Raw genomic sequence first — 12,560 nt, forward strand, 5'->3', positions numbered from 1 at the left:
CAAGGTTTAGGAGGCTCTTTTCTATTAAAGAAGATGCACAAAACCTAAGATGGCATGCTGATCGCAGAAAGAAAGATGGGATGCTTAGGCATCCAGCAGATTCTCCTCAATGGAAAGCTATCGATTCCAGATATAGAGACTTTGGTCAGGAAGCTAGGAACTTGAGACTTGCATTGTGTACGGACGGAATGAATCCTTACGGTACTTTGAGTAGTCAACATAGCACTTGGCCTGTTCTTTTAGTGATATATAATCTTCCTCCATGGTTGTGCATGAAGCGGAAGTATATTATGTTGTCTCTTTTAATTTCTGGGCCTAAGCAGCCGGGAAATGATATAGACATATATCTTGCACCTCTCATCGAAGATCTCAAAAAGATGTGGGACAAGGTGTTATGGTGTTTGATGCGTATTCTAACGAAGATTTCAGGCTTCGTGCTATGCTATTCTGTACTATAAATGATTATCCTGCTTATGGGAATTTATCGGGTATAAGGTCAAAGGGAAAAAGGCATGTCCCATTTGTGAGAATGGCATGGAGGCTACACATTTGCCACATTGTGGGAAACATGTCTATATCATTAATAGGCAATTCCTACATAGTTCTCATCCATATCGAAAGAAAAAAGCACATTTAACGGGTTTGTTGAAAATGTCCAGCTCCTATACCGTTAACTGGAAAAGAAGTTTATAATCGTGTTAAGGGGATGGGAACAATATTTGGTAAGGGGTTAAACCTTCGGAAGACGATGGTGTCGTTTGGAAAAAAGAGTCTATATTCTGGAGACTTCCTTATTGGAAATATTACCAGTTAGCATTGTCTCGACGTAATGCATATTGAAAAAAATGTTTGTGATGCAATTATCGGTACTCTGTTGAATATGCCAGGAAAGACTAAGGATGGTCTTAAGGTTCAGAGATATGGAGAAATTGAAGATTCGGCCTAATTTATGGCCAAAGGTTAAGGAAAAGGCTAAGAAAGGAAAGGGAACAACAACGTATTTGCCTCCAGCTTGCTATACATTGTCTAGGAAAGAGAAACGATTGTTCTGTGAGTGTTTATACGGTATTAAGGTTCCCACTGGATACTCATCTAACATGAGAAGACTTGTTTCCATGACTGATCTGAAATTAATTGGGTTGAAATCTCATGACTGTCATGTGATGATGCAAGTGTTTTTGCCGATTGCAATACGTGGATTCTTCCAAAAATGTCAGACTTGCTATCACGAGGTTGTGTTCATTTTTCAATACCATATGCAACAAGGTACTTGATCCTGATAGGTTGGATGCTTTGCAAAATGAGGTGGTGATCACACTTTGTCAATTTGAGATGTATTTTCCACCTTCTTTTTTTGACATTATGGTTCACTTAGTCCTTCATTTGGTAAGGGAGATTAAGCTGTGTGGTCCGTGTTTTTAAGATGGGCATACCCTTTTGAGAGACATATGGGTTCTTTGAAAAAGAAAGTGAAGAATCCAGCAAGACCAGAGGCGAGTATTATTCAAGGAACAATTGCCGAAGAGGTTGGAGGATATTGTTCTTCTTATTTTGCTAAGGCTGTGACGATAGGTCTTCCAAAGTCGAGACACGAGGGTAGATTAGAAGGCAAAGGTGGGTCGGAATGCGACATATTGCACCTTCATTGGATGAGTTGCATAAAGCTCATCTTTTGTGTTGCACCATGTTACTGAAGTTAATCCATACTTAGAAAGACATATGCGTGAATTGCGTCACAAAAATCCGTCAAAAGGGGAGAGGGCATTGATGAATGAGCATAACAGGTCGTTCATTGACTGGTTTCACAATAAAGTAATCGGTGAACTGTCTGCAAATAACCATCATGTACCTGATACAATTAAGTGGTTGGCATATGGTCCACGTGACAGTTTTAACTCCTGGGCCACCTCTTGGGCCATTTCCTGGGCCACCTCTTGGGCCATCTCCTGGGCCACCTCTTGGGCCATTTCCTGGGCCACCTCTTGGGCCATTTCCTGGGCCATATCCTGGGCCATATCCTGGGCCATCTCCTGGGCCACCTCTTGGGCCACCTCTTGGGCCACCTCCTGGGCCATCTCCTGGGCCATCTCCTGGGCCACCTCCTGGGCCACCTCCTCGGCCATCTCCTGAGGTAGCTGCTTCAGAGCCCACTCATCTATGTACTCCATTATCTGGATCAGACACTCATTCTCCTCAGCTGAAGGTACATATAATTATTATATATACATGTGCTTTATACAAAATATTATCTTATATACATGGCGCCCTATACTACGTGTTTTATTCATATAATATCAATATTACGTGTTGCTGTTAGGACGAGGTTCCGTGTCGATTGTATTTGGTAGATCCAACTAGTGGAGAGACTTGTCTAGTGGCAGATGCATATTCTTATGTTTTTGATGAGACCACTACAGTTCATGGGTCTAGAATGATGAATGATCACCTAAAAGTGAAAATTCATCGAATTATAGAGAAATATGGTCATTTGCCACTACCTGTTCCCGTCCCTGCATATGAGATCGACACTACAGCTACTGCTTTGGGTACTTGGGTGCAATGGCCAAAAAATTTAGCACAAATGTTAAGTGATGAGGTAATTTTCATATAGGCCTCTATTTTTGTAAATATAATAGCCTTCAATTTAAAATTTCATAATCTTATGCTCATTTTGAAAAATAATTATTAGGTTATACCGACACCTAAAAAACAAAAAGGGATTTCGGGGAGGCTGTTAGATCTTCTAGCCAGTTGCATTCATCAGCCGGTTCGGCTTCTCAGTTTAGTCCAGTTATCGACGATCGATCGTTCTTGGACTCCCTTACTGAGGACTGCAGGGAGTTAGCAGATACGCTTGCCCTTGCCGTCGCAGACGATGATGCTGTTGGTGTTACCTTGCAGATCCTTGTTCCATTATTTGACAGATGATGGCACCGCTTTTCTGACCAAGGGAGTATTGGTCAGTTTTGAGAGGAGAAATGATTAATATTTCTATTATCCAAGTCTACATGAGGTAACAATCATCAAAGTTATGTTTTTTTAACATTTAATTATATGGTAGTTGTATTTTATATAGTTTACTTTTGCCAATTTTAAGGGCTACGCAGTCAGACTTGGCTGGATTTGGGGATTCTATTGGACGTGTTTGTTGGATGTGTCCACAAAGCACCGTTATGGAGTCGCATTCATCATCGGAGGAGGTAACAAAGTACATTGTGCATGCTATGGTTGGATGCGTCGATGTAAATGCTAGTATCATCATTCGCGCCAATCTTTCAAGAGTAATCTTCTTTCTTAATATCTACAAATATTTTTGTTGCATGATATATGATTTTTCAAGTAATTTGTTTAATCTTCAATAGCCAACATTGTCTATATGTCCCTTGCCTGGGATAGTTTATATCTTCGATTCTGCCAGCTATCACAAACAGCGGAAGTTAAAGCTTAAATTGCCTATGATAGCGTAAGTTGATATATTTTTGGTATACTTTATATGAATTGAGATGGTAACATTCCACAATTAAGGACTAAATCAAACAATGTTGTGTTATCTAGTGCTTTTAGGAGGTTTCGGATGAGCGGCCACAAAGTTCGTCGAGAGAAGCTTTTGTGGAAATATGTTGAGGTATGTATTGATCGAATTTCTTGATTCAATTTAAAGATTACTTTATTCTCATTATGCGGTAATTTTTCTCATTTTCTTATAACTTTTGATAAAGTGCCCGCAACAACAAGGAGGCACGGAGTGCGGTTATTTTGTGATGCGGTACATTTTTGACGTACTCGCTTCATATTTTGGTTCGTTGGATATGGACAAAGTAAGTTTATATAATTATTCATTTCCTATTTAATATATTTTAACTATTTGATGCTAACTTTGATAAATTATTTTCAGGTTGCTCAAACCTTTACCAAAGATCCTTATACGGAGGATCAAATCAATGAGGTGAAGAATAAGTGGGCAAGATACTTTGTTGATGAGTGCATTGCATAGGTTAGTTAGTTTATGTTAATATCCTTCTTTTCGTTCTAGCTAACTTTAGACGAACATATAAATATTTTGTAGTGCTAACTTTAGACCAACTTGTACAACCAACTTTGTAGTGATGGATTATCATGATATATAAATATTTTTGTTGGATTATTATGGAATTGTATTTATGTTGGTTGGGTTGAATATGATGTTGGTTTGTTGGCTTGAATATTGGATGATGTATGTTGGAGATCATGGTGGTTGTTTGATGGATTTATGATTTGCTTGGATGGTGGATTCGGAGATGTTATTGGTTGTTGTACAGGTTAATTAAGTCCCTATTATGGGTTTATCCAATTTACAAACGGAGCTCTGCCGAAATTTATGCAGAAAATTTATTAGCATATTGCTGGATAGCTTCATCAAGGTTGCATATATAGCTTCCTCTTCACTAATATAAAAACAAAAAAAAAAAAAAAAAAAAAAAAAGGGAATATTGCTGCGGTTTCGGGCCAGAAACCGCAGCAATATTACTTTTTTTATTATAAAAAAATAATATTGCTGCGGTTCTTGGCCAGAAACCGCAGCAATATTAATTTTTTATAATTAAAAAAGTAATATTGCTGCGGTTTTTGGCCCTAAACCGCAGCAATATTACTTTTTGGGACACCTTATATCACCACAATTCCTAATATTGCTGCGGTTTGTATATAAAACCGCAGCAATATTACGTAATATTGCTGCGGTTTAAAACCGCAGCAATATTTTTAATACCTATTGCTGCGCCCTCATTTGCTGCGCGCCCTATTCCGCAGCAATAGGGCACTTTTTAACCGCAGCAAGTAGGCTTTTTTCTACTAGAATTATAAACTCTCTTTGTTTGCTTTACTTAAGACTAGAGTCAAGGCTCATAATAAATATATAATAATGAGTAAATTTCGTAGGCAATTGAAATGGACTCATAATTATGCTCACTCTGATAGAGGTAGAATTTGGATTGCCTGGAATCCACCTTTGGTAGGTGTCCAAGTTCAATATGCTTCTACCCAACTTGTGCACTGCTTGGTAAGTGACAAGTTAACTGGGATTGCTTGGTGGTTTTCAGTGATCTATGGGCTGCATACAGTGGAAGATAAGAATTCTATGGATTGAGTTAAGTGCTAGGGATAGCTCTATGGTGGAGCCCCGGTGTCTTATGGGGGATTTAAATGCAGTTTTATCTTCAGATGATAGGATGAATGATGCTCCTACTTCCCAATATGAAACCCAAGATTTTGCTGAGTTACTAAGAGATACTGACTTGAGTGAATACAAGATATGTGGGCGCTTCTTCTCTTGGTCAAATAAAGGGTTGGGGATGCTAGAATATGCAGTAGAATTGATAGGTGCTTAATGAATTCTTACTGGATTACTAAGTATCCTAACTTGGTGGTGGAGTATCTGAACCTAGGAGTGTCTGATCATTCCTCATTACTTCTCAGGATGGTCTGATAACACCTTGAGCAGAGGTAGACCTTTTAAGTTTTTTAGCTACATGGCTTATCATGAGGACTTCTTGGAGGTTGTGGCTAGTACTTGGAATGGTGTAGGGAGTGGAGAATATAAAATGCAGGACATATGGCAATGTCTTAAAAGAGTGAAAAAGGAGCTTAAGCACCTGCATAAGAGAGAGTATAGGAATCATGAGTATGCAAATTGATAAGGCTAGAGAGGAGCTTTAGGAGGTCCAGTACCAGCTAGCCACTACTCAAAACTGTCCTACATTACACCAAGCTGAAAAAACATGTCTTCTTCAACGTCACAAGATGTTGCAGGTTGAGGAATCTATATTGAAACAGAAGTCTAGAGTGCAGTGGCTGAAAATGGGGGATTCAAACTCTCACTTCTTCTTTCATGCTATGAAAGAGAGATATTTGCAAAACAATATTAATATACTGTATGATGACACTAGTAGAATAAATGCTTATTGCCTCGGTCATTAAGTGGCCTATTGCGGCGGTTTTGGCAGTGCATCAATTTAGGGGGCATAATAGGTAATTAATATATTGTTGCGGTTTTAAACCGCAGCAATATGTTAAAATATTGCTGCGGTTCTAGCGAAAAAAAAAACACCAACAAGTGTTGAAACTTAAAGAACATAAATTATGAGACCATAAAAAACCGAAAAAAAATAGTGTTGAAATTATGCATATGAACAGTTGAATAATCTGGCGGACAAAGTTGAAACGAGTGTTGCCGAACCAATGGTTAGATCTGGCGGACGAACCATCGAATCTGGCGGACGAGCGATCGAATCTTGGCCGTGGTTGAAGCTTTGGTGGAGGAGGGACGATCGTGGTTGAAGCTCTGGCGCAGGAATGACGGTCGTGGTTGAAGCTTTGGCGGACAAACGAACGAAACTTAAAACTCTGACGGATGAACGACCGGTCGTGGTCGAGAGGAGGATAAACATCTGGTGTATGAAGACCGGTTGTGGTCGAGAGGAGGAGAGAGATATGGCATACGAAGATCGGTCGTGGTCGAGAGGAGGAGAGAGAGAGAGGAAGAGAGGAGAGAGAGAGAGAGAGTGAGAGGCGTGAGTGAGAGGAAGAGGCGTGAGTGCGTGAAAAACCTTAGGTGTAATTCTTTTATAATTAATTTGAAAAGTCTATTGCTGCGATTTTTTGTAGGAACCGCACCAATATATTAAAATATGATTTTTTAATATATTGCTGGGGTTTTTGCCAGAAACTGCAGCAATATGTTTGGTTAAATAATTAAAAAATTTCAAAAAAAAATCGTTCAAACAATATTGTTGCGGTTTTCGGCCGAAACCGCAACAATATGGTTATTTTATATTTTTTCTTTTCTTTTTGCGTTATATATTGCTGCGTATGGGTAAAACCGCATCAATATTACAACAACAATAAGAAATTATTCTACTAGTCATGAGATTTTATTCAGGATTGTTGGGTACTGCTGTTACCCACCTTCCCTCTGTTGATATTGCTATGTTGAGATCTAGTGCTCAAGTAAGCTCAAATCATGCTGAGGCATTAATTCAACCTATTACTTATTAAGAAATTGAAGCTGCATTATGGTAAATTGATGAAGCTAAGGCCATGGTATTAATGGGTTTAATAGTATTTTCTTCAAAAAAGTATGGCCTATTATTAAAACTGAGGTGTGTGCTGCAGTAATTCAATTCTTTGAAACTAGTATCATGGAGCCTGCTATTAACTGCACCTTGATTATGTTAGTTCCTAAAGTGGCTAATCCTACCTTGATTAAGGACTATAGGCCTCTAGCATGCTATTCTATTTTGTAAAAAAACATTGCTAAGATTTTGACTAATAAAACGCAAAGTATGATCAGTAGTGTGGTTGACTTAGCTCAATATGGATTCATGCCTGGTAGAAATATCTCTGATGATGTTTTATTAGCTATAGAGCTCATTAAAGGCTATACTACTAAAAATATATCTCCCAGGTGTATGCTTAAAGTAGACCTTAAGAAAGCCTATGACTATTGAATGGACTTTTCTAGAAAGTGTGATGTGTGAGATTGGGTTCCCTACTAAGTTTGTAGGCTAGGTGATGGCTTGTGTGACCTCAGTTTCTTTCTCTATCCTTATTAATGGAGCTCCTTGTAAGCCTTTTGGTGCTAGAAAGGGGTTCAGGCAAGGGGACCCATGGAGTACTTGTCTAGTTGTCTACTGCAACTTAAGGCAAAGACAGACTTCCATTTTCATCCAAGATGTGCCAAGCTAAGCATTACTCATCTCATAGTTGCAGATGATTTGTTAATGTTTCCTAAGGCTGATGTAGGGTCTTTAAAACTCTTGTTTGATGCTTTTTACTAAGTTCTCACATGCTTCTGGGTTAGAAGCAAACTTAGATAAGAGTAACTTGTATACTGCTGGTGTTAGTGGGGATAAAAAAGATGTATTGAAACAAATTGTGAGTGTTCCTTCGGGCTCTTTCCCTCTCAAGTACTTGGTAGTCCCATTGAGCACTAGGAAGTTGTTTTACCATGAATGTAAGGCTTTGATTGATAAAACTCTGGCTAGAGTTAGGCTTTGGTTAGTGAAAAAACTCTCTTATGCTATTAGGCTCCAGCTGGTTACTTCCATTCTTCATGGGTTTCAACTTTATTTGTGTCAGATTTTTATTCTGCCTAAAAAAGTCTTCAAGGAAATCCAAAGTATTTGTAGAATATACTTATGAACTGGACAAGGTGAGAAGTCCAAGAAAGCTCCAATGGCCTGGGACACAGTCTGTCTTCCTAAGGGGTGGATGGAATATAAAAGATCTTGCTGTCTGGAATAAAGTTGCTATCGCTAAGCACCTATGGGCAGTATCTAAGAAGCAATATAAGTTGTGGATAAAGTGGATGCATGTTTATTACATCAAACAACATGTTCTCAGTATGTCTATTCCAAATAGGACCAAAGAAGATTATTAGCATTATGAAATTAATTACTGCTAATCAAGCTCTTGTGAATGTGCTTACTGGTCCTACTTTTCCTAATAAATGCTTGTACAAGGCTGCTTAAGGTGACCACCCTAGCTAAAGTGGGATGGAGGAGGATAATCAGCAACATACCAGCTACTCCCAAGGCTCTCTTCATCACTTGGCTTGCTCTTCATTGTAGGCTACCTACCAAAAATAGACTGAGCACCTGGGGCTTGCTTGATGATGCTACTTGCCTTTTTCTCAAGTTGATAGAGAAACTATGAACCATTTGTTTTTTAACTGCCTTGTGGCTAGGAAATTATGGGCTATATGTCAATAACAGCTTGGTATGCATGCTTGTCAAGAAGCTTTCAAGAGGAAGTTAAGTATGTTACTCATCGAAGCAGAAGCAAGACACCACAATCACAATTGTATTGCATTTTCTTTGTGGAAATTGTCTATCAAATTTAGCTAAATAGGAATGCTCTTGTGTTTTATAGGCCTACTATGGATGTACTAACTAGCAGTAAACAAATCCTGTTTAAAGTTGCTTATCGGAGCTCTGAGTCCATGAGGCTCTTACTTATTATTTAAGGTTGGTGTGCTTGAGCTTGTTCAGGTTCGTTGGTCAGGTTTTCTAGTCCATGTTAGGTTATGGAGCCTATTTCCTTCGTCTAGGTTGTGAAGTGTGACTATTTGTAACAACTTTGAATTGCCAAAAAAAAAAAATCACAGCAGAAAATAACCTTAATTACACCAATAACTCGACTAATATTCGCAGATATTGGATACAATGAAATATAAATAACTATTCCTGAATCAACTATCTAAATACAAACTTAATCCATAATCTACAACGACATTATAATCTAGCTCCACTTCCGATTCCGAACTCTGAATAGCAAACCTGCAAATTCAAGGAAGAAATAAAAAACAAACAAAATTCCAAAATGAGTGAAAAACTCGTAACCTTAGTTCAGCCCATTAAAAACATTTTATTTCAAATCACTTCTTTCCGTTACAACACTGGCATAGCTCACTCTCTTAAACAAATCAGTGGCAAGTACATGCTTTGGACAAATGCTGCCTCTAAGGTTCATTATGGAGCCCAGCAATACTACCTCCAAGGTTCGTTATGTGGCGTAGCCGACCGTATCAGGTCAGAAGAAGTAACCGTCCTCCACCCATACATTGCCCACTTTCTTTTTTCAGTTCATAAACTAAGCCAGCAAAACAGTTTTTGCATTCATATTCATCAAATAACATCTCATCATCACATTCATATTTATGGCCATAATAAGAACTTAATTATAAAAAACAGAATAGAGAGATCACACACACATGGGCATGAGTAAATGATTTTACTCGACATAAAAGTTACCTGAACCGCAATCCAATTCCAACAACACAATCAACTTCATCATTCCGAATGCTTCTTCACTCAAAAATCATCCTCCAACAATTACCTAAAAATTATAACGATGATCATTAATCAATCTTAACTAATCGAAGAAGATGGAACCATAATCAATTCCTAAATTAGAAATTATCAATCTTTAACACTCTAATTCCATAATCCTTAATTCATAATGAGAATTCTAATTATAGAACCAAACTAATTAACTAAACTCAACTCACAATCTTCACCTAAATCAAGAACATCAACCACGCACTGCCACAACCACAACAATGCACAAACAATGAACAATAACAATAACAACCTAACAACATCCATCACAACCACCACAACAACTCCACAACAGCCATCCCAACTACAACAACAATAACAATAGCGTAGCAATAACCAGAAACAACAACAACTCAACACCACCACTACAACAATCCTAACCACAACAGAAGAAAACTACCAAAAACAACAACGCATCACCACCACCAACAATAACATCAACAACAATACCACAACAACAACAATAGCTACAACACTGCAATAATCCCAACAACAATCAACCACTACAACAACGACAACATTAAAAGAAAATTACAACTCTTAATCTAATTTTCTTTTCAAAACTCATGAAATCATTGATCAAAATAAAAGAACAAGATAAATTTGGTTTTGATAAACATCTCAATCACTAAATTTTGGATTTCAATTTTCATAACAGAAATTAGAAATACAAACAAGAAACTTTATACCTCTGCTAAGATAGCAGCGAAGAACAGAGAGATCAAGAGGTTTTTAAAGCTTCAGCAACGGAGCTTCGGAGAGGCTGGTTACTGGTCTGGTGTTGCGCGCACTCGATGAGGCGATGGCAGTAGGCGGCGTTTTCCGGTCAAGTAGCTGCAGGAGTACTGAACAGAAGCAGGACCAGTAGCACGCAAAGCGAAGGAAACGTGAAGGGAAGACGGGAGTTAGGCGTCAGTATGGTATCAGACTCCGGTGAGCTTCGGACGCTAGCGAGATAGGGAAAACTCCGGTGACATCAGGCAAGAGGAGAGAATTGGGTTTTGGATTTCATTGGGAAACAGGGAAGGGTTTGAGGGTTTGACGGTATTTCGATGTTTGGCAGAAATGTGTTTTTGGGTTTTGAGAGTGCCACGAAATAGATGGGATAAGTTTTGCGTTTTGAATTTGATTTTGGGCAAAATACAACTCAACTAGCTCACATAAAACTCATGTTGACCCTTGAGTTTTGAAGATGCCTTAACCACAAAAGACATAGTGTATTTTATTTATGTTGTTGCAAGGTAATTCATTCTCGAGCAAAGAGAATACTTGATTGAAGATTAAAACAGAGAATTAATCAAAGATCGAAGTAAAGATGTTCGAGTCATGAAGAATCAAGCATGGAATGAAGATTAGAATACATTAGGGTGTATTTATTATCTTCATGTTAAGGTTGAGTAAAAGCTCAATTAAGTTCGTGGTGAATTCTCAAAGGAATTTGGTTCTGTTCCCATGACAGGAACAGACCTGGCACTATAGGAACAAGGTTAGGGAACAAGACTTAAAACTGGTTTAGGAACACATAAGAGTCTTTAAAGTTGTGCGCCTAACTCAATGTATGCGCCCACTATGTTAGTTAGAGTTTTTAGGGTTGTTTTTAACTAAGATCCACTATTTTAGGAATTTAGTTTAAGTTTGTTAGGAAAAGATTTTAAAAAGATTTTCTGATTTTATATAACCGATTTTCAAATCTTATTTTTCTAAAAACTAGCTAAAGTAAATAATTTATTTATTTTCTAAAAATTGGACTACACGACTAAAGCTACTGCTACACGTTTTTTGTAGTTAGTGGATTTAGTGGCTTAGTTAATTATCCTCCAAGTATTTAATTAATTTAAATAAGTTTAATTATTGATCAAGTTTTGTAATACCACGTAATATGTTACTGCTTCTCTTATGAAGTGAAGTAGTGGGTTATACTTGTCATGGAATATTCAATTTATTTAATTAATTAATTAAAATCATGGAGATCATGTGATAATGGTTTAATTAGTGGAGAAAATGTCTTGTCTTAATTGTCTATAAATAGGCGCTTAATTCATTAGAACAAAAGTGTGTCTGACTTTTATTAGTCACACCAAATGTGTGTCTGACTTAGCTAATTTGTCTTAGTTGTCTAAAAGAGTCAGTGCCTTTTCCTTGAGAGAATTCCTACTTACATTAATCGAGTTTATTACTCTTCCATTGTTTTACAAAGTGTATTTTTGAGTAAAGTGTTTGAGTGAACTCTTGTAAGTGTGAGAAGCTTTGAGTGAAGCAAGAGAAAGAGAAAGAGAAAGAGAAAGGAACTTCGAGTGAAGTTTGAGAGGAACGTTAGTTGTGCGAATTGTCGTTGGGAACTTGAGTTGAGTGACTTAAGTTGAGAATCAAGAGAAAAGTAATAGGTTGTAATCAGAGTTGTTTTGGCCTATTATAGTGGAAAGTTGTTTTAAAATCCCTTGTGGTCGAGGTTGTTTCTTCCTACTAGGCCTATGAAGTTTTTCCTTGCTAAATCTCTCGTGTTCTGACACGGTCGTTGCACGTGCCAAATTAAATACCTAACTTAGCCTAATATAGGGTAAGAAAGGATCGAATCCACAAGGAAGCAAAGATTAATCAAGGGTTGAATGTGATTTAGCGAGCTAAGACTATTTTTTTTTGGGGGGGTTTTTGAAATTAGTGAACAACTGAGAAATCAGGAACTAA

General features: G+C 37.8%; 1 protein-coding gene and 1 long non-coding RNA gene across 2 annotated transcripts; one reads left to right on the plus strand and one right to left on the minus strand.

Moving 5' to 3' along the window:
* Window positions 1–3,008: 3,008 nt before the first annotated feature.
* LOC125498297 (uncharacterized) lies at window positions 3,009–4,025 on the plus strand. The gene is made up of 6 exons (XM_057395729.1): window positions 3,009–3,013; window positions 3,098–3,281; window positions 3,363–3,463; window positions 3,556–3,625; window positions 3,720–3,818; window positions 3,896–4,025. Exons 1-6 carry the CDS (start codon window positions 3,009–3,011, stop codon window positions 3,992–3,994), a joined length of 558 nt encoding a protein of 185 aa, XP_057251712.1. The 3' UTR covers window positions 3,995–4,025.
* Window positions 4,026–9,138: 5,113 nt separating this feature from the next.
* On the minus strand, window positions 9,139–11,004 carry LOC125498322 (uncharacterized). The gene is made up of 3 exons (XR_007275236.2): window positions 10,565–11,004; window positions 9,789–9,873; window positions 9,139–9,314 (listed from the first exon to the last, which is right to left on the minus strand). It is a non-coding gene; the product is annotated as an uncharacterized LOC125498322 (long non-coding RNA).
* Between the last annotated feature and the right edge of the window lie 1,556 nt (window positions 11,005–12,560).

The sequence above is a fragment of the Beta vulgaris genome, chromosome 6, assembly GCF_026745355.1.
Source record: "Beta vulgaris subsp. vulgaris cultivar EL10 chromosome 6, EL10.2, whole genome shotgun sequence".
In the NCBI taxonomy this organism is placed as follows: domain Eukaryota; kingdom Viridiplantae; phylum Streptophyta; class Magnoliopsida; order Caryophyllales; family Amaranthaceae; genus Beta; species Beta vulgaris.